The sequence below is a fragment of the Solanum pennellii genome, chromosome 1 (genome assembly GCF_001406875.1).
Source record: "Solanum pennellii chromosome 1, SPENNV200".
In the NCBI taxonomy this organism is placed as follows: Eukaryota; Viridiplantae; Streptophyta; class Magnoliopsida; order Solanales; family Solanaceae; genus Solanum; species Solanum pennellii.
Genome location: NC_028637.1, coordinates 77,842,924 through 77,863,743, shown reverse-complemented (window position 1 = coordinate 77,863,743; position 20,820 = coordinate 77,842,924). Strand labels below are relative to the sequence as shown.

The following is a 20,820-nucleotide window of genomic DNA, read 5'->3' as shown; positions in this document are numbered from 1 at the left end:
ATATATATATATAATTATAATTTTGAATTATTAATTTTTAAATTATGTTTATTACGCATCTGAGTCACAAATATCTTATAATTATACGGATTAAGAAAATACTTTTTTTGACAAATTTAGAATGGAATTAGTATAATTGTTGAAAACTTCATATTCTTATGCCAAAAGAGAAAAAACAAGAAATTTATGGAGTTTTTTTTGTAACTATATATGCGAAAAAATTGGAGTTCTATAGCGTTTTATTCTCTTCTTTTTTTTGGGTAAGTAAAACATATTTTATTATTTATTTTTGAAATCAACAAGTAGATATGTATAACTCAATAATAAGGAAAATGTGTATATCACCAAATAAATTTATTTCAATTGTGTCAAGGGTCTATTAGGCCCCAAAATTTGAAGGGCCCAAGTTACATTTTCATCATGTCTCCTTTAGTAAGCTTTCTAAAAAGAGAATCATGTCTACTTTAGGAAGCTTCCTAAAATGATTCTCCAAAGATTTATCTACTCAATTTAGAAAGTTAAAAATACGAAACAATAACATATGAAAATTAAAGGGTTATCATATGTAATTGCCATAAAGAATCAAACAAACAAGTAACTTTTAAATTATTTTACAAGTTTCTATTTGATCTAAAAAAATACTCTTCATTTTCGAATAATTTTTAATTAGTTGATTATGATTATTAATTTTGCAGAAGACAATAAAAGAAAAATGACAAAAAAAATGTTTCAGATTATCACAAAATTTATTGAATTATATCCTTGTTGATAATTAATAAGATATCGGATAATAAAATATAAGATATGTCATGTAAAAATAACTTTTTACCTTAGAAGGGAGGTTGGGAACCAAAGCATGAAGAGTCTCGAATAGGATCTGCATCTTCTTTCTCCTTTCTCTCTCTGTCTATTTATGTACCTCATGTTTTGATGCTCTTCTAACTTCGGCTCCATCAACACCAGAACTTGGTTCAACAATTTCCTTACCATTTTTTTCGGTTGGCTGAACTTCTCTTTTTGGCGACATTAACACTCACTTCAACCACCTCATTAATAACTGTTAATGGCTGACAAGTATCAGACCCAGTCGGATCTAGCAACTTGTTACCCTCTGTAATGACCCGGAAGGTCATTTTTGGAAATTTTGAATATTTGCTTAACTTGAGTTAATTAATGGATGAATAATTCTAGATAATTGATTAAATTAATAGTTAATGGGCTAAAGTGATAAAAATTTTAAGACCTTATACCTTTTAGACTATTTAATAAAAAAAAAATGGGTAAAGTTTCACCACTTTTAGTACATAAANAAATAAGGAAAAGAAAAAAAAAGGGGCGAAGGGTTTCTCTGCACTTGCGGCTTACGAACTGCTTAAGGTAAGTTTTCTTTTCCTTTAATTTTCTTCATTTCTGCACATAGATGTGTGCATATAGCAATATTATATAATAAATTATATATATGTGTGTATAATAACAAATGAAGATTGCATATGAGTAAAAAAAAATGCAGAACAGAAAATCACGTGAATAGTTAGAAATTATGGAATCATTTGGATCAATGATTGGTTCATGATGAGCCAATCATTAGTGGGTCAATGATTGGTTCATAATGAGCCAATCATTAGTGGGTTGAAAGGGGAAAAAATATAGTGCAGAATACGTTAATGGCATCATTAGGCGTAAATTTCAGAATATTAGTTATTATATTATGGTTCAAGTTTTGATATATTGGTATGTAATTTAAATATTAGATGAATAATATTTTGTGAGTACCATATAAATTATGACGTTCGAAAAATTTGGGATGCAATCCTAATTTTGAAACTTGAAAACTATGATAGTGGAAATTTCAATTGACATCAAGAATTATAAACTTGATTATAAATTTGGGGTGTATTTTTAGTTCAAGGTTAAACACACAAAAGTGTGAGGTTGTTAGTTCTGAAACCTTATTGTGAATATATACTTGAATAGATTCCATTGGTTCAGAAGCTCAACGGAAAGGGAAGGCTCAAGTCCAAGAGTAATTATTCGATTGGCTAAGGCAAGTGGATTTCTAAACTCTTGTTAAGCGTACAAAATTCGTGCATTTCTTTGTATGATGTTGAGAATGATTGGAGACTTGTTGGTTACTTGTTGGTGTTGTATTACTTGTTGCAAATTGTGCTTTGTTATAAAAATGGATATCTCCTCATTTTTATTTTAGTATGTAAGTCAAACTGCACTTGAAACATGGTTGTGATAAGAGTTATGTGATAAGAGGAGGTACCATTTCGAGGGTCGTATCGCGCGCCGCGATGGATATTATATTTCGAGGGACGTATCGCGCGCCGCGACGATTACTATTATCCAGGGTCGTGTCGTGCGCCGCGACAGATTTAAGGACAGATATGTCCCCCATGGGTCCCGGACTGAGAGACAGCGTGTGTGTATCGTTAAGAAAGACATGCATCACTATATTTGACATTGCATCTAATGGCATTGCACATTTTATTATTGATGAACTTGAACACGTGTTTTGCTGATCTTGTGATTTTTTTCTGTGAAGCTTGTGACTTTGGAATATTGAGTTGTTATTGAGAATGTGTAAACTGATAGAGTGTGGTTATTGAGTTGTGTGTTTGGTAAACTGTTAGGCTGTAGCGTGGACGTTTAGATAGAGAGTAAGGAGTACCCGTATTTTATTCACTTAACTTGTGTTTAGAGGTTTGCTTGTTGGGTACCGCGTGGTTTGGTACTCACCCCTTGCTTATACAAATTTTTGTAGGTTACGAGCCGGACCTTCGTGATACCTGTCATTCTTTTCGTTTCTGAGGCATCTTGTGGAGTGTTGTGAGGTAGTTGCTTGTCATCTCAGCGACCTTTCCTACTCCAGTTTATGACTTTGTTTTTACTTGAAAGACAACTTCATCTTAGAATTCTATCTTATTTCAATTCTAATATTTACATTAGAGGCTTGTGCACGTGACAACCTGGTTTTGGGAATTGAATTAATATGACTTGGTTTCATAATAGAAATTGTTGTTGGATTGTCATTTACTTCCGCACTTTGTTAGATATTGGGTTTTAGGCTGACTTGTCTTGGTGGGATAAGACGTGTGCCATCACACCGATTTTTGGGTCGTGACAAAATTGTATCAGAGCCCCAGGTTCATAGGTCTCACGTGTATACAAACCGAGTCTACATAGAGTCTAAAGGATCAGTACGGAGACGTCTGTACTTGTCTCGGAGAGGCTATAAGGATTACTAGGAAAATTCTTTTTATTCATTGTTTCTCATCGTGCGTAGTCACCTTCTTTAGTACTGAGTTGTTGTATACTCTTTTGACAGATGACGAGGACTAGCACTAATGTTACTGGTGGTAGAGGGGAGGCACTTCCCGAGGCAGTTGTTGAGGCCCCAGCTAGAGGTAGGGGTAGATCTCGAGCTAGAGGTCGTGCTAGTAGTACGACAGTAGCCAGAGGTCGTAGACGTGGAGCAGCACCAGTGAGAGATCGTGCTAGAGAGGTCTCTACAGAACCTCAGATTGATGGCAGAGAGGACCAGGTCTTCCAGAGCCTGTAGTCACCCCTTGCTTCAGGATACACTATTGAGGGTGTTAAGTGTGCTAGAGGGCTTTTATCAGGGTGGTGGTGCGACTACCACACCACATGACTCTCGTACCAGAGAGGGGGCTCAGACCCAAGAGCAGCAGCAAGCTCCAGTTGTTCATGATACGGTGGGGCAACTACCAGTAGATCCCGCGGTTCAGAATGATGTTGCACCAGCAGTTGGGGGTCAAGTTGCATCGATGGTTGTTCTGACAGAGGATGAGCAGCGTAGGTATGAGAGATTTCGAAAGATGGACCCACCTCAGTTTCAGGGTGGGAAGAGCGAGGACGCTCATGAGTTTCTAACTACCTGCCGAGAGTTACTAGAGGTGGTTGGATTAGCTGAGTCACATGGGGTTCGATATGCTACACTCCAGCTTCGTGGACCAGCGAGAGACTGGTGGAGGACTTATTCGGGATGTTTGCCAGTTGGATCTCCTCCAGTGACTTGGGAGCAGTTTGCTAGCGCATTCCAAGATCGTTTTATCCCATGGAGCGTGAGAGAGGAGAGTCGCTTGAGGTTTGAGAGTCTGAGACAGGATGGTTTATCGGTTACAGAGTATGAGGCGCGTTTTTGCCAGTTGTCTAGGCATGCGTTGGCCATTATTCCAAATGAGACAGAGAGGATCCGCAGATTTGTGAGGGGATTGACTTTCTCTATCAGGTCAGCTGTGTTTCGGACATCTAGGGAGGGGACTTCTTTCCAGTCCATTGTGAGCGCCGCCAAAGAGGCGGAATTGATGGAGAGAGAGGAGTTTGGGGACCCTAAAAGGGCCCGTATATCAGGCCAGTTTCATGGTGCCTCATCTGGAGGTAGGGGATCACAGAGAGTGAGTGGTTCTTTTCAGCAGCGGAGACCTATTCATGCATCTATGCCGACATTTGAGGTGGCCAGACATCTAGGGGTTCTTATAGCCCGGGTCACGGGTCGTACGGTTCACAGCAGCGACCTACAGAGCGAGGCAATTATAATGGGTTTTCAGAGTCCACACAGCAGTTCCCAGGTCAGAGATTTTGTTTTACTTGTGGGGATCCCGATCATCTAATGCGGCAGTGTACTTCTCAAAGGGGTCGTGGTAGGCCTCAACCTAATTCTTCATTCCAGACTAGACCACCAGCTCCACAGGGTAGAGGTCGTGGCAGAGTTCAGTCAGGTAGAGGTGATAGAGTTTCTAGTAGTGGTGTTGCAGCTCAGCAGAGTGGGGGTAGAGGTACCACCCAAGCTGGAGGTTGACGAGGAGCCCACTGCTATGCTTTCCCTGGGAGACCTGAGGTGGAGACCTCTGATGTTGTTATTACAGATATCATCCCAGTATGCCATCGACCTGCGTCTGTGTTGTTTGATCCAGGTTCTAGATTCTCTTATGTGTCTACGTATTTTGCTGCTAATTTTGATATGATATGTGATAGCATGACTGTACCTATTCGTGTTTCTACACCCGTGGGTAAGCCCTTAGTGGTGGATCGAGTGTAACGATCCTGTCTTGTTTCTTTGGCTGGGTATGACACTTGGGTAGACTTAATCATTCTGGGGATGGTAGACTTTGATGTTATCTTCGGTATGGATTGGCTTTCTGTTTATCACGTTGTCCTTGATTGTAATACTAAGACTGTGACTTTAGCAATGCCTGGTGTTCCGAGGGTTGAGTGGAAGAGTGTTAGTTGTTCTTATCCTAGCAAGGTTATCTCTTTTATCCGTGCTCAGAGATTGGTGGAGAGGGGGTGTTTGTCTTACTTAGCGTTTATTCGGGATACTAGTGTTGAACCACCTCCCATGGACGACTCTGTTCCCGTGGTTCAGGAGTTTCCCGATGTATTTCCTTCTGACTTTCCAGGTGTTCCTCCCGATAGGGATATCGATTTTGCTATTGATTTGGAGCCGGGCACTAAACCTATTTCTATCCCTCCATGCCGTATGGCTCCAGCAGAGTTGAAAGAATTGAAGGATCAGTTGCAAGATTTATTGAGTAAGGGTTTTATTCGCCCTAGTGTGTCACCTTGGGGTGCCCCTGTATTGTTTGTAAGAAGAAGGATGGGACTATGAGACTGTGTATTGATTACAAACAGTTGAACAAGGTAACAATGAAGAATAAGTATCCTCTTCCGCGTATTGATGACTTATTTGATCAGTTACAGGGAGCATCATTGTTCTGTAAAATTAATTTGAGGTCTGGGTATCATCAGTTGAAGATTAGGGCATCAGATATCCCTAAGACAGCTTTTCGAACTCGGTATGGGCATTATGAGTTTCTAGTGATGTCATTCGGATTGACTAATGCCCCAGCAGCATTCATGGAGTTGATGAATGGGGTGTTTCGACCATACCTTGATTCTTTTGTGATTGTTTTTTATCGATGACATCTTAGTTTACTCCAAGACTGAAGAGGACCATGTCCGACACCTGAGGATTGTACTTCAGAGGTTGAGAGAAGAGAAATTGTATGCCAAGTTCTCAAAGTGTGAGTTCTGGCTTACTTCTGTGACATTCTTGGGACACGTGGTGTCCAAGGAGGGTATTAGAGTAGATCCGACCGAAATTGAGGCAGTTAGAGGTTGGACGCGACCTACTTCACCTACTGAGATTCGGAGTTTTGTGGGATTGGCAGGCTACTATCGACGATTTGTTCAGAGTTTCTCTACTATTGCAGCTCCATTAACTAGATTGACTCGACAGGATGTGCGTTTTCAGTGGTCTGATGAGTGTGAGCAGAGCTTTCAAAAACTCAAGACTTTGTTGACTTCAGCTCCTGTGTTGACTCTACCTGAGGAGGGTGTAGACTTTACAGTGTATTGTGATGCTTCAGGAGTTGGATTGGGTGGTGTGTTGATGCAGAAGGGGAAAGTGATTGCTTATGCTTCTAGGCAATTGAAGTCCCATGAGAAGAACTACCCTACTCATGATCTGGAGTTGGCGGCTGTGGTATTTGTACTTAAGTTATGGCGTCATTATTTGTATGGAGTGCATTGTGAGATCTTCACTGATCATCGGAGTCTTCAGTATATCTTTAGTCAGAGAGATTTGAACTTGAGGCAGCGGAGATGGCTTGAGTTGCTGAAGGACTATGATGTGACCATTCTGTATCATCCGGGGAAGGCCAATGTTGTGGCCGATGCTTTGAGTAGGAAGACTCATAGCATGGGGAGTCTTGCATCTCTTAGTATTTAGGAGAGACCATTAGCTAGAGATGTTCAATTGTTAGCTAACAGTCTCTTCCGATTGCAGATCTCAGAGGAGAGTGATGGGATGATTGCTTTTATTGAGGCTCGATCTTCTTTAGTCGAGCAGATCCGTGCACACCAGTTTAATGATGAAAAGTTATGTCTCATTCGAGACAAAGTATTGAGAGGGGAAGCTAAGGAGGCTGTCCTTGATTCTGATGGTGTCTTGAGGATCGGAGGCAGGATTTGTGTGCCTAAGACAGGTGATTTGATTAGATTGATCCTTGAGGAGGCCCATTGTTCTCGGTATTCCATCCATCCGGGAGCAGCGAAGATGTATCATGATCTGAGTCAGCATTACTGGTGGTGTGGGATGAAGAGAGATATTATAGACTTTTTTTCGAGTTGTTTGACTTGCCAGCAGGTCAAATGTGAGCACCAGCGGCCCGGGGGTGTATCTCAGAGGATGCCTATTCCTACTTGGAAGTGGGAGCGGATTACTATGGACTTTGTTGTGGGTTTACCTACCACAGCGAGTGGTTATGACTCCATTTGGGTTATTGTTGATAGGCTGACCAAGTCTGCCCACTTTATTCCGGTTCGGGTGAAGTATTCGGCAAAAAAGTTAGCCGAGCTATATATCAGTCAGATTGTGCGACTACATGGAGTTCCGATTTCTATCATATCAGATCGGGGTTCACTATTTACTTCTCATTTTTGGAAGGCATTACAACATGGTCTGGGTACTCAGTTAGATATGAGTACGGCATTTCACCCTCAGACAGATGGTCAATCTGAGCGAACCATTCAGGTATTGGAAGATATGCTTCGAGCGTGTGTGATCGATTTTGGTGCTAGATGGGATCAACATTAATCCTTAGCGGAGTTTGCCTATAATAACAGTTATCACTCTAGTATCCAGATGGACCCATTTGAGGCGTTGTATGAAAGACGATGTATGTCTCCGATTGGTTGGTTTGATTCGGCGAAGATGGACTCTTTGGATACAGACTTGCTTAGAGATGCTATGGAGCAAGTCCGTATGATTCAGTATAGATTATTGACAGCTCAGAGCCGACAGAAGAGTTATGCAGACCGGAGAATTAGAGCCTTAGTGTTTATGGAGGGTGATCATGTTTGGCTCCGAGTATCACCCATGAAGGGTGTGATGAGGTTTGGAAAGAAGGGCAAACTTAGCCCTAGGTTCATTGGACCTTTTGAGATTTTGAGCCGAGTAGGAGAGGTGGCCTATAAGTTGGCCTTGCCACCTAGTTTGTCGGTAGTTCATCCTGTTTTTCATGTCTCTATGCTTCGGAAGTATATTCCAGATGAATCTCATGTGCTTTCACTTGACTCCATGGAGTTGGGTCCAGACTTGACATTTGAGGAGGAGCCTATAGCTATTTTGGATAGACATGTTCGAAAGCTTAGGACCAAGGAGATTGCTTCAGTGAAAGTGCAATGGAAGCACCGATCTGCGGGGGAGGCAACTTGGGAGACAGAGTCTGACATGCGTGCTAGATATCCACAACTTTTTGAAACATTAGGTACTTTCTTTTACATTATGTTCGAGGACGAACATGTTTTTTTGTGGTGGATAATGTAATGACCCGAAAGGTCATTTTTGGAAATTTTGAATATTTGCTTAACTTGAGTTAATTAATGGATGAATAATTGTAGATAATTGATTAAATTAATAGTTAATAGGCTAAAGTGATAAAAATTTTAAGACCTTATACCTTTTAGACTATTTAATAAAAAAAATGGGTAAAGTTTCGCCACTTTTAGTACATAAATAATTCAAAAAAAATAAATAAGGAAAAGAAAAAAAAAGGGGCGAAGGGTTTCTCTGCACTTGCGGCTTACGAACTGCTTAAGGTAAGTTTTATTTTCCTTTAATTTTCTTGATTTCTGCACATAGATGTGTGCATATAGCAATATTATATAATATGTGTGTATAATAATAAATGAAGATTGCATATGAGTAAAAAAAAATGCAGAACAGAAAATCACGTGAATAGTTAGAAATTATGGAATCTTTTGAATCATTTGGATAAATGATTAGTTCATGATGAGCCAATCATTAGTGGGTCAATGATTGGTTCATAATGAGCCAATCATTAGTGGGTTGAAAGGGGAAAAAATATATAGTGCAGAATACGTTAATGGCATCATTAGGCGTAAATTTCAGAATATTAGTTATTATATTATGGTTCAAGTTTTGATATATTGGTATGTAATTTAAATATTAGATGAATAAGATTTTGTGAGTACCATTTAAATTATGACGTTCGAAAAATTTGGGATGCAATCCTAATTTTGAAACTTGAAAACTATGATAGTGGAAATTTTAATTGACATCAAGAATTATAAACTTGATTATAAATTTGGGGTGTATTTTTAGTTCAAGGTTAAACACATAAAAGTCTGAGCGTTGTTAGTTCTGAAACCTTATTGTGAATATATACTTGAATAGATTCCATTGGTTCAGAAGCTCAACGGAAAGGGAAGGCTCAAGTCCAAGAGTCATTATTCGATTGGCTAAGGCAAGGGGATTTCTAAACTCTTGTTAAGCGTACAAAATTCGTGTATTTCCTTGTATGATGTTGAGAATGATTGGAGACTTGTTTCTTACTTGTTGGTGTTGTATTACTTGTTGCAAATTGTGCTTTGTTATCAAAATGGCTATCTCCTCATTTTTATTTTAGTATGTAAGTCAAACTGCACTTGAAATATGGTTGTGATAAGAGTTTTGTGATAAGAGGAGGTACCATTTCGAGGGTCGTATCACGCGCCGCGATGGATATTATATTTCGAGGGACGTATCGCGCGCCGCGACGGTTACTATTATCGAGGGTCGTGTCGTGCGCCGCGACAGATGCATGGACAGATATGTCCCCAATGGGTCCCGGACTGAGAGACAGCGGGTGTGTATCGTTAAGAAAGACATGCATCACTATATTTGACATTGCATCTCATGGCATTGCACATTTTATTATTGATAAACTTGAACACGTGTTTTCCTGATCTTGTGATTGTTTCTCTGTGAAGCTTGTGACTGTTGAATATTGAGTTGTTATTGAGAATGTGTAAACTGATAGACTGTGGTTATTGAGTTGTGTGTTCGGTAAACTGTTAGGCTGTAGCGTGGAGGTTTAGATAGAGAGTAAGGAGTACCCGTATTTTATTCACTTAACTTGTGTTTAGAGGTGTCTTACTTTAAAAAATACTACTATTTAGTTTAAAAATGGAAAAATTGACTAAGTTTCGGAAAATCAATTAATCTTATTATTTAAGAAAAATCGACCTTCCAAATTACGGAGTCGCCACTTGAATTTTGATAAAATCAAGAAAAAATTTAAAATTTTCAAAAGATTCAAAACAGATAAAATCAATTGAAAAAAGGTTCGAAGTTCAATGTACATCCCGAGAAGGTGTTAGGCCCTCGGGATGCCCGCTAACTTGCGGTTGACCGGCGATTTGACCGAATGACTTTTAAAATAAATTTTTAACCAAGTAAAGAGAAATTTGTTTCTAAAGGGAAATAATTAGAGGGAATTAACTTTAAAAACTAAATGGTGACAAAAGTAAACAAAATAATAAAATTTCAAATAACGAAAAATGGCTGCACTTTAGGAGATTATTAAAATTCTACCAAAATATTAATTAATTCAAACTAATAATAAATAAAGAGGAAAAATATTTGAACTTGGGCTTGATTTTGCCCAAATTCATCCCATTGGGCTTTGGCCCACCTGTCCTAAACTAAATCATTTAAATTGGGCCCTTTTTAACAATTTAAAAATCCTGCAAAACAAAACGGCCTGTTAAAATTGTTGCTGAAAAGGGGCCTGGCCCATTTCCTGTAAAAGAGTCAAGGTATACACTTCGTATTGGACTTTTTGAGCCCTGCATTTGTTTGAATACACATTTCTCGCTATTCACCCTGTATTTCCCACATCGTTTCCGCGTAATTGTACCTGTATCATTTTTTAGCCTGTTTAACCATTGTATATCGTTGCCCCAAAATGTATACTAATGTATACGGGCTGTACCCTATGTCCGTATTCATTGCCTAGTCCTGTATTTTAATCAAAATCGGCGCCCCTGTACGTTAACCTGCAGTTCGTATTTTTCACACACATTCATAATATATCGCGTCGGTATATCAGTGCATACAGGATGTATATCAGCCTATTTTTCAACTTTCAAAAGTTGAAAACTCCTTTTCAGTAGCGTATCTTCACTGCAACAAACCCAGATTTCGAACTTGGATTTCCTGTGCATTTTCACCTGTATATCAGTGTATACACTGTGTATATAGCTGGTGTACAGCTATCTGCAACACCTGTAATGTAATTTTCCAGCAGCTTTCCAGGTTCTGATGAACCAGAATCAATTTCCAGCAATGCCTTTTCTGCTGTTTTCGACCTATACACCTGTTTGAAGGGTCTACGACTCGAGGAGGATCGAGGTTTGAGCCTTTACGGCTCAATGAGGAAGTGCAAGAGATGGGAATGAAATCCATGGGGACTCATGGCGAATGCACGTGAAACGGATCAAAAGGAAACATAAAGAAAACAGTCAGCGATGAAAACATTTCTGCATTTATACGCATAACTAAGGCAATGTAAATCAAATAGAAGAAAGGGCAGCCAAGATAATAAAAGCAAATAAAGCCACAATGCATGTTTTAAAATATTATAACCCTGTCATGCCGCACAGACACACATTTATATTCAAGACAAGTCATAACAAAATATAATTTGAATGTTTAAAGCTTTGGATATCAGCTTACTACAGTTCAATCTTCTTACTTAGAAAAGATGCTAACAAAAAAAAAACAAAATCAACCCTTCCAGGCAACTAACAATATCAAACCTACAAACTAATCACATAAGCAAAAAATAAAAAAAATCATTGAAATAAAGGCATACAGATACTAAAATGACAGCCACTAGTTCATGAAAAGCAAAATGGAGCAGGCAATAAACAATAAACAAGATAAACGATACATGCCATTTTTGCTAAAGAAAATAAAAGAAAGGCTTAGACAAGAAAAGAGTAAGATGGGATAAGGCAGCCGTATATTCAATCCTTACGATTTACACTATTAGAAATACTTAAAGAACACATCGTATATCAGAGTATGAAGGCTGAAATCACCTATAAGAGATGATATCGAACTTCATGACTGAATTTTCAGCTTTCTCAACCAACCAAACGAGATAGACAGTAAAGAGCAGAGAAGTCACTGCCGAATAGAAACGACATACTTCCTAAATAGTAACAATTGAATCGTAAACGAGTTACAAAATCGATTTGCAGCCAATGACAAGTCAGAATGATCTTAGACAATTTATAAACAGCTTCGCACAGTCATATTAAGCAACAACACGTCACATAACGATGCTTCAAACCGACGCGTTCGATCATGAAAACATAAGCCAACCTAAGAGGGAGGGACAACACAGCTAAAGCCTCATGCCAACCAAACAAAGAAGGTTCAATATATAACGATTGGAATCGAACTAAAGCATGAATGAAAGAAAAACTATTACCTTTTCCGAGCAGCGAACCGGACAGTGCTGGCGAAGGAGACGACCTTCCACGACCACAAGGCAACCTGATAACTTCAACGAACTCCGAAGACCATGAAGGAATAAAGTCAGAACCTCCGAAAATTCTACCTTAACTTTCTTCCAAAAATTTCGACTATCTTTGTGTTTTTGTAACAATAAAATTTCAGCCAAAAAAAAAAACCACCCCCTCCAAACAGTGAAGAGATGGCGATATATATAGCCATTTCTCAAGGGTGGAGAGCGGGGAAAAATGAAGAAGGTTTGGGGCAAATTCGCGATTTCCCCACCCAATTTGAATTTGAAATCCTTAAGATAGGGATGAAAGCTGTCAATAGTATGACCTTTGTACAATTTCAACGGATTGAAGAGAATAGCCATCCGATTTGAGGGAAAGGACGAGAGGGGAGAGGAGATTTCGACACCTAGGCGTACTATTCGTACGAGAGAAAGGGGAGAGGGGATGGGAACGCGCTGTACGCTGAAGCTGCGCGCGGAAAAGGCAAGAACAGAGGGCTGCGTTTTTACTTTTTTTTTTATTTTTTTATTTTTCTGGGAATCGCTGGTGAAGAGGAAGAAGGAGATGGGGCCGGTTTGGGTACAAAGGGGAAAAAAGAGGAATTGGGTTTTGGGCTGGGAATTAAATTAAAAGGGAATGGGCTAGTAAGGAAGGGGGTTTTGGGCTGAAAATTAAGAGGAATGGGCTGGAAATTAATTTAAAGGGAATGGGCTGGAAATTAATTTAAAGGGAATGGGTTGGAAAGGGAATGGGCTACTGGAATTAAAGTGGGCCTGGATTTGATTTTTTTTTTGTAAATGGCCCAAAACTGAGTCAAGTTGGAAGATGGGTTAGATTTAATAAATAGCCAAATTGAGTTAATATAGTAAATTTGTCTAAACCTTAAATAAAGAGAATTTGTATTAATTAATCAACGAGATTCTTTATTCTATAAAACTAATTATTTTAAATTGTTTGGAGATTTAAGGAACTCGAAAACTAATTTATACTAGGGAGGGTCAAAATTGAGTGTCAACAACTGTCCCTCATTTTACTTGGATTGATGCAAGCAATACGAGGAAAATGAAATTGACCAAACCAATTTTGACCAACTCCGATCATCTTTAAGGGGAGGATTTGGCGAAGGGTTTAGGAATTATGGCCGAACCCTTGCACGGGTTTCCTACATATCTCAGGCTATATGAGAACTCAGGCCACTTGTAGTTCGATAAGCTTGATTTAACGCACGACTTTGAAAGAATTTAAAAGGTACCTCGATACCGAACTATGAAGGTATCAAAATACTCGAGAAAAAAAAATTGGAGAGCGAGTATTGGAATACAGCCGAGTTTTCAACATTGAATCCGCCTACATATCCTTAAACCTTCACGAATCAGGCTGTGTGTAGTTCGACTCAATCGGTTGAAAAGGAAATCTATTATGCTAGATAACCTTCGGTTTTGGACAGATGACAAATTAAACGAGCATGAAAAGGAGGCTTGTAACCTCTTAGCCATGAATGTGGAGCTTTTCACATCCATAGGTAAGAACTTACACGGACATAATTTCCAAAACTCTTGTTGTATCCTCACTCAGATTGGACAGTTGCTCCCTGTAAATCAAAACTTCCGGATGCGAGACTGAAACTGACAAAACTAAAGATCGATTGTGGTGGAAGTCGCTCCCCTGCTCGTATCCTAAGAGTTTGACATTCCTCTTCGGACTGTGTCTCAGTTCGCTGCTAAGGAAAAGTTCCACGTGGTGCTGCATCCTTTTTGATGTCGTCCGCACCTGTGATTTTTGGAGAATTCATCCTTTTGGATGCTCTCGACAAAGATTGAGATAAAACTCGTCAGCTTAAAAAATGCAGTTAGGATGGGAGACAGTGTCTTTTTACCATGTCGACACTTCATTGTTCTCCTCCATATTCGACGTCGACTCGATCGGTCTGACTTACAGCAAATAAAGCTTATGTCTGGCGTTTGCAATATAATCTTCAATGTACTCTTCATTTGATGTTAAAATAAAGCTTATGTCTGATGTTTACTTTTATCAAAATAAAAGAATGTAGTTGAGGCCAATGGATAAATATCCCTCTTGGGATACACGATTTCCCTTTCTTTATCCGTGTATGTCTTCTTGCGGGGCATGAATATCTTCCTGCGATACGTAAATTCCTGCGAGGTATGAACTCTTCTCGCGATATCTAAATTTCAGCGAGGTATGAAATCTTCTCGCGATGTATAAATTTTGACGAGGCATGAAATCTTCTCGTCGTGCATAATTATTGTCTCGCGATGCATGATTTCCGCGATGCATGATTTTCCGCGATGCATGATTTTTAACGAGGCCTGGATTCTTCTCGTAATGCATAGATTTCGGCGAGGTATAAAGTCTTCTTTCGATGTCCTAATTTCAGCGACGTATGAAATCTTCTCGCGATGTATAAATTTTGACGAGGCATGAAATCTTCTCGTCGTGCATAATTATCGACTCGCGATGCATGATTTCCGCGATGCATGATTTTCCGCGATGCATGATTTTCCGCGATGCATGATTTCAACGAGGCCTGGATTCTTCTCGTAATGCATAGATTTCGGCGAGGTATAAAGTCTTCTCGCGATGTCTAAATTTCAGCGAGGTATGAAATCTTCCCGCGATGTATAAATTTTGACGAGGCATGAAATCTTCTCGTCGCACATAATGATTTTCCGCGATGCATGATTTTCCGCAATGCATGATTTTCCGCAATGCATGATTTTCCGCAATGCATGATTTTCGCGATGCATGATTTTTAACTCGCAATGCATGAATATTCATCTCGTCTCTGTTGATGATAACGGCAGGACGACCTCCAGGTAATATATCGCCTTGGTCGATAATAACAATAAAATAACTATCTCCTCTGGGGTAAAGCATTGTCCTGATTGACAATGACTATCTTGCTTGATAATGTGACGCAAATAGCGCCCTTTACGGAAATCGTAAACTCTTCCTTAAGATTCCTGTTTGATTCGCCTTTGATCTGGCTAGACGCTCTTCGTAAATTTCATATTGTTGGAAATTGATTGAAATAAACAATTCCTATTCCCAAGTCTTCGACATAAGTGATATAAAATGCCTTTTGCTTCTAGGAAAGCCATATTTTGGGATAATTTTTCCTCTTTGGAGTTCTCCTTGTTCATTCGTCGAAAGAATTTTGCCAATTTCAAAGCAAAGCTATAAACCTGCATCCACATAAAAATTGTCAATTTTAAAGATGTACTGATCTGTGTTGATTTCTTCAGTTGTTTGCTCTTTGTATCGCTATCTCCGGTTGATTTTCCGATCTCCCAACTCTTGATAGACAAGACAAAATTTTTATGCCAAAGAAATGAAACGTAAAAGGGAAAATTTAAGAGAAATAAAATTTAGAGAAATAGTATCTTGAAAAGGTCACTGCCAAGTCACGTCATATCAGGCTTAACAAATTTCTTTGAGCCTGACACTCAGAGGTCTATCTGATCATTTGCCGGTGAGTCTTCAGAGTCACTCCGGACTTATAGGTAAGGCCCATAATGAAATTTTGAGGCCATTCTCAAAATTTCTGTCCCAGTTTACTGTCTTGCTTATCTTTCATTGTAACTGAGCAGATCGCGGAATTTTGAGATCTTCTCAATTCTGTCCCAGTTGCAGTCTTTAGTTTGACTTGCTGAAGAGGAAACTTCTTCTGGAGAATTTTGAGTCCCTCTCAAAATTTTGTCCCAGTTTCTATTGTAAAGGGGAATAGAAATCTTACGGGAGATATGACCGAACCCTTGTGGCGCCTACGTATCCCATTGAGGCAGGAATCAGGTCAAACGTAGTTCCCCCTAATGGTTAACAAGAATAAAATTTACGAAGAAACCGACCGAGGCCGACAAAGGCTGCCTACGTATCTTATTATTGAGAATTCAGGTCGAACGCAGTTCAGATACAAAGCAATAATTAAAGGGGATAAATGGGGTGACCGAAGCCGACATAGGCCGCCTACGTATCTCGTTCTCGAGAATTCAGGTCAGACGTAGTTCATTACAAGAGGGATTAGAATTCAAATTGAACAAATACAAGCAAACAGAACGATTACAAGTAAATGACAGAAAATGCAAAATGAAACTTCACACATAGTATCTCTTGACAGCATCTGAGTTGATAGGTTTGGGCCATACAGTTCCATCCATTTCTGACAGGACCAAAGCACCTCCAGATAATACTCTCCGAACCATGTAAGGACCCTGCCAATTTGGCGCGAACTTTCCTTTATACTCGTCTTGATGAGGAAAAATACGCTTAAGAACCAACTGGCCAACTTCAAAACTTCTGGCTCTTACTCTTTTGTCAAAAGGCGCGAGTCATTCTCTGTCTATACAACTGGCCATGGCAGACGGCAACCATTCTCTTCTCATCAATCAAAGTTAGTTGATCAATCTGTTTGATAACCCATTCAGCGTTACTTAATTCAGCTTCTTGGATGATTCTCAGTGACGGTATCTCAACTTCAGCAGGTATGACTGCCTCTGTTCCATATACTAGCAAGTATGGAGTAGCACCAGTTGATGTTCTGACCGTCGTTCGATAACCCAGTAAAGCGTATGTCAACATTTCATGCCAACCTCGATGTTTGTCAATCATTTTCCTCAAGATCTTTTTGATATTCTTGTTGGCGGCCTCTACAGCTCCATTCATTTGGGGGCGATAAGCAGTTGAATTCCGATGAGTGACCTTAAATTGCTCACATATCTCTCTCATCAAATGACTGTTGAGATTTGCACCGTTATCAGTAATGATGGATTCTAGCACTCCAAATTTTCATATTAGGTTGTTGCGAACAAAATCAGCCACCACTTTCTTGGTTACCGACTTGTAAGAGGCTGCTTCCACCCACTTGGTGAAATAATCAATGGCAACCAAGATGAATCTGTGTCCATTAGAAGTGGCTGGCTCTATAGGACCGATGACATCCATTCCCCAAGCTACAAATGGCCAAGGTGAGCTCATAGAATTAAGCTCGTGAGGTGGCACCCGTATCAAATCACCGTGCACTTGACATTTGTGGCATTTTTGCACGAATTTGCAACAGTCATTCTCCATAGTCATCCAGAAATACCCGGCTCGTAGGATCTTTCTTGCCAAAGTGAGCCCATTCATATGTGTACCACAAATTCCGGCATGTATCTGTTCAATAAGCCTCACAGCTTCAACAGCATCCACACATCTTAGAAGACCCAAATCTGGAGTTCTCCTATATAGGTTTTCTCCACTTAGGAAGAAATTGAGAGTCATACGGCGTATCGACTTCTTTTGATTGGTCGTAGCATCTTCAGGATAAGTCCCAGACTCCAAGTACCTCTTTATGTCAAAATACCAAGGCAAACCGTCTGGTTCTGATTCAACATGTGAACAATGGACTGGATGTTCTTTCAGCTCTATATCCAGCGGGTCGATGTAATCTGTATCCGGATGTTTAATCATCGAAGCGATGGTGGCAAGAGCATCGGCCAATTCATTTTGTATTCTGGGAGTATGTCTGAACTCGATCTTGCGAAACCTTTTGCACAGCTTCTGCACATACTGTACGTAAGGTATAATCTTCGGGTTCTTCACAGCCCATTCACCTTGAACCTGACGAATCAAAAGGTCTGCATCCCCAATGACCAATAACTAATAAACATTCATGTCGATGGCCATTTTCAAACCAAGAATACAAGCTTCGTATTCGGCCATGTTGTTGGTGCAATTAAATTGGAGCTTACCTGCTATGGGATATTGTTGACCAGATTCTGACACTAAGACTGCTCTGATACCTTTACCTTGATGATTTGTCGCTCCGTCAAAGAATAATCTCCAACTTGGGTATGCTTTAGAAATGTCTTCACCCACAAATGACACTTCTTCATCGTGAAAATAAGTCTTGAGTGGTTCGTATTCATCATCAACAGGATTTTCTTCAAGATGATCTGCCAAAGCTTGGGCCTTTATTGCCTTCTGAGTCACATACACGATATCAAACTCACTCAACAACATTTGCCATTTAGCTAATTTCCCGGTCGGCATCGCTTTCTGGAAAATGTACTTTAATGGATCCATTCTGGAAATGAGATATGTAGTATACGAAGACAAATAGTGTCTCAATTTCTGGGCAAGCCACGTCAGAGCACAGCACGTTCTCTCCAGCAAAGTGGAACGAGACTCGTACGGAGTAAACTTCTTGCTTATATAGTAAATAGCCCTTTCCTTCTTTCCTGTCTCGTCGTGTTGGCCAAGTACACATCCGAAGGCACTATCTGAAACAGACAAATACAGCAATAAAGGACTCCCTTCTCGTGGAGGAACCAATACCGGTGGGTTAGACAAGTAGCTCTTGATAGCATCGAAAGCAGTTTGGCACTCCTCAGTCCACTTAGTCGGGGCGTCTTTCTTCAGCAACTTGAAAATGGGCTCACACACCACTGTTGATTGTGCTATAAAGCGGCTAATATAGTTTAACCTCCCTAAGAAACTCATCACCTCTTTTCTCGTTTTCGGCGGAGGTAACTCTTGAATTGCTTTAATCTTGGAGGGGTCAAGCTCAATACCCTTTTTGCTGACTATAAATCCCAACAACTTCCCAGCTGGGACTCCAAAAGCGCATTTGGCGGGATTTAACTTTAAGTTGTACCGACGCAAACGTTCAAAGAATTTTCTCAGGTGTGTCAAATGATCTGAACTCTCACGGGATTTGATTATGACATCGTCCACGTACACTTCAATCTCCTTATGAATCATGTCGTGGAAAATAGTCGTCATGGCTCTCATGTAAGTGGCCCCGGCGTTCTTGAGGCCGAACGGCATCACCCTGTAGTGATATACACCCCAAGGTGTAATGAAAGCCATTTTTTCCGCGTCTTCCTCATCCATCAAATTTGGTGATAGCCTGCGTAACAGTCCACAAACGACTGCATCTCATGTTTGGCGCAGTTGTCAATATCCTTCGGACTATCCTTTTTGAGATCTCTATAATCAACACAAATCCTGATTTTCCCGTCCTTTTTGGCGACCGGAACGACGTTGGCCAACCAGGTTCGATATTGTGTTACTTCCACCAATCGAGACTTTATTTGCTTGGTGATTTCTTCCTTGATCTTCAAACTCAGTTCAGGCTTGAATTTTCGAGTCTTTTGCTTCACCGGCTCGAACCCTGGGTTGATAGGTAGCTTATGAGATACGACATTGGTACTCAACCCCTGCATATCACCGACTTCCCAAACAAACACATCACTGTATTCGGCAAGCAAATGAACCAGGCTCTCCTTCTGAGTTTCATTCAGGTGGGTGCTGATCTTAACCTCTTTGACACATTCCGAACTTCCCAAATTCACCGCTTCCGTCTCCTCTAGATTTGGTTTATGCTGATTCTCGAACTGCCGAAATTCCTCGGCGACATAATCTGGTTCCCCACTTTCTTCTTCATAGTCGTTAACCTTGTCGTCATTTGTCTCATTTTGTTCATTTAGCCCATGACATGACATGACATTGGCAGGTCTGTAACTTACGTTACTGAAATCATAAACAGACAAAATTAGGAAAGTAAAGTATGACAAACAACTAAATAAGTAAAGTTAAAATAAAGAGGCTTTCATTTAAAACGAAATGCACACTTTGGCCATGGCATGGGGCCATGTTGCCTTTTGAACATCACAACGAAAATTCGAAAACTTGAACAATTAAGAAAAATGCAGAAATGGTGGGTCTCGGGTCTCCTCCGGACAACCACCGATTTTAGTGTGCATAAAATAACTCCTTTCTACCGAAGAGTTCGGGACATCAGGATCGGCGTGGAAGTCCAGTTCTGCAGCACCTCCCCTGGTTCAGCATCACGAATACCAGCTGACTCGACCTCCTCCTCGACAATAGCATTGATCTCCTCGAAGAGGTCACAGATTCCTTCCCCAAAGTCTTCAGGCTCGGCATACTCCCGGATTGGAAAGGATTGATACAGATGTGGGATCGGCCTAGCCAACTCTTGATCCCTTTTCTTCTTCATCATCACATCGTCATTTGTGGGGATGTACCCCAAACCATATCTGGATCCTTTAACAAGGACCGGAACAGGCTCAATAATTCCTTGGGAATCTCTTCCCAATCCGAAACCTGGGTCGAACCCATTCTGGAGCATCCCGTGGCTATCATTTTGTATACGGCTGACATGGGGTTCTGCGGGGCCAAATACTCATTGGTGGCATTCACCAGTTCCACCGTGTAAAAGTCTGCACCTTGTGGCATCTCATCAATGACTGACACCTGCTTGCCCAAGCGACTTCCCTCGCCGCGAATCACTAACTCTTCATAATCTATGACTAAACTATATGTAGGAGCAAATTGAGAATTTCAACCTCAGGGTGAGACTAGGTGAGAGGAGGCATTTCTAAAAAAAAAGGATATATATATATATATATATATATATATATATATATATATATATATATATATATATAT

The 20,820-nt window shown here is 40.0% G+C and overlaps 1 protein-coding gene and 1 pseudogene across 1 annotated transcript; one reads left to right on the top strand and one right to left on the bottom strand.

Moving 5' to 3' along the window:
• Nucleotides 1–1,133, bottom strand: part of LOC107023502 — a 2,298-nt pseudogene extending 1,165 nt beyond the window's left edge.
• Nucleotides 1,134–5,152: 4,019 nt separating this feature from the next.
• On the top strand, nucleotides 5,153–6,831 carry LOC107023484. The gene is made up of 3 exons (XM_015224198.1): nucleotides 5,153–5,504; nucleotides 6,198–6,293; nucleotides 6,815–6,831. The coding sequence occupies exons 1-3, from the start codon at nucleotides 5,153–5,155 to the stop codon at nucleotides 6,829–6,831; spliced, it is 465 nt and encodes a 154-aa protein (XP_015079684.1).
• The last annotated feature ends 13,989 nt before the right edge of the window (nucleotides 6,832–20,820 follow it).

Excerpts from the sequence above, each read along its gene's own strand:
- LOC107023484 (XM_015224198.1), top strand. The coding sequence starts at position 5,153 with ATGGATTGGCTTTCTGTTTATCACGTTGTCCTTGATTGTAATACTAAG. Across the intron at positions 5,505-6,197 it reads TATTTCTATCCCTCCATGCC|GCTACTATCGACGATTTGTT; the intron begins GTATGGCTCCAG and ends TGGGATTGGCAG.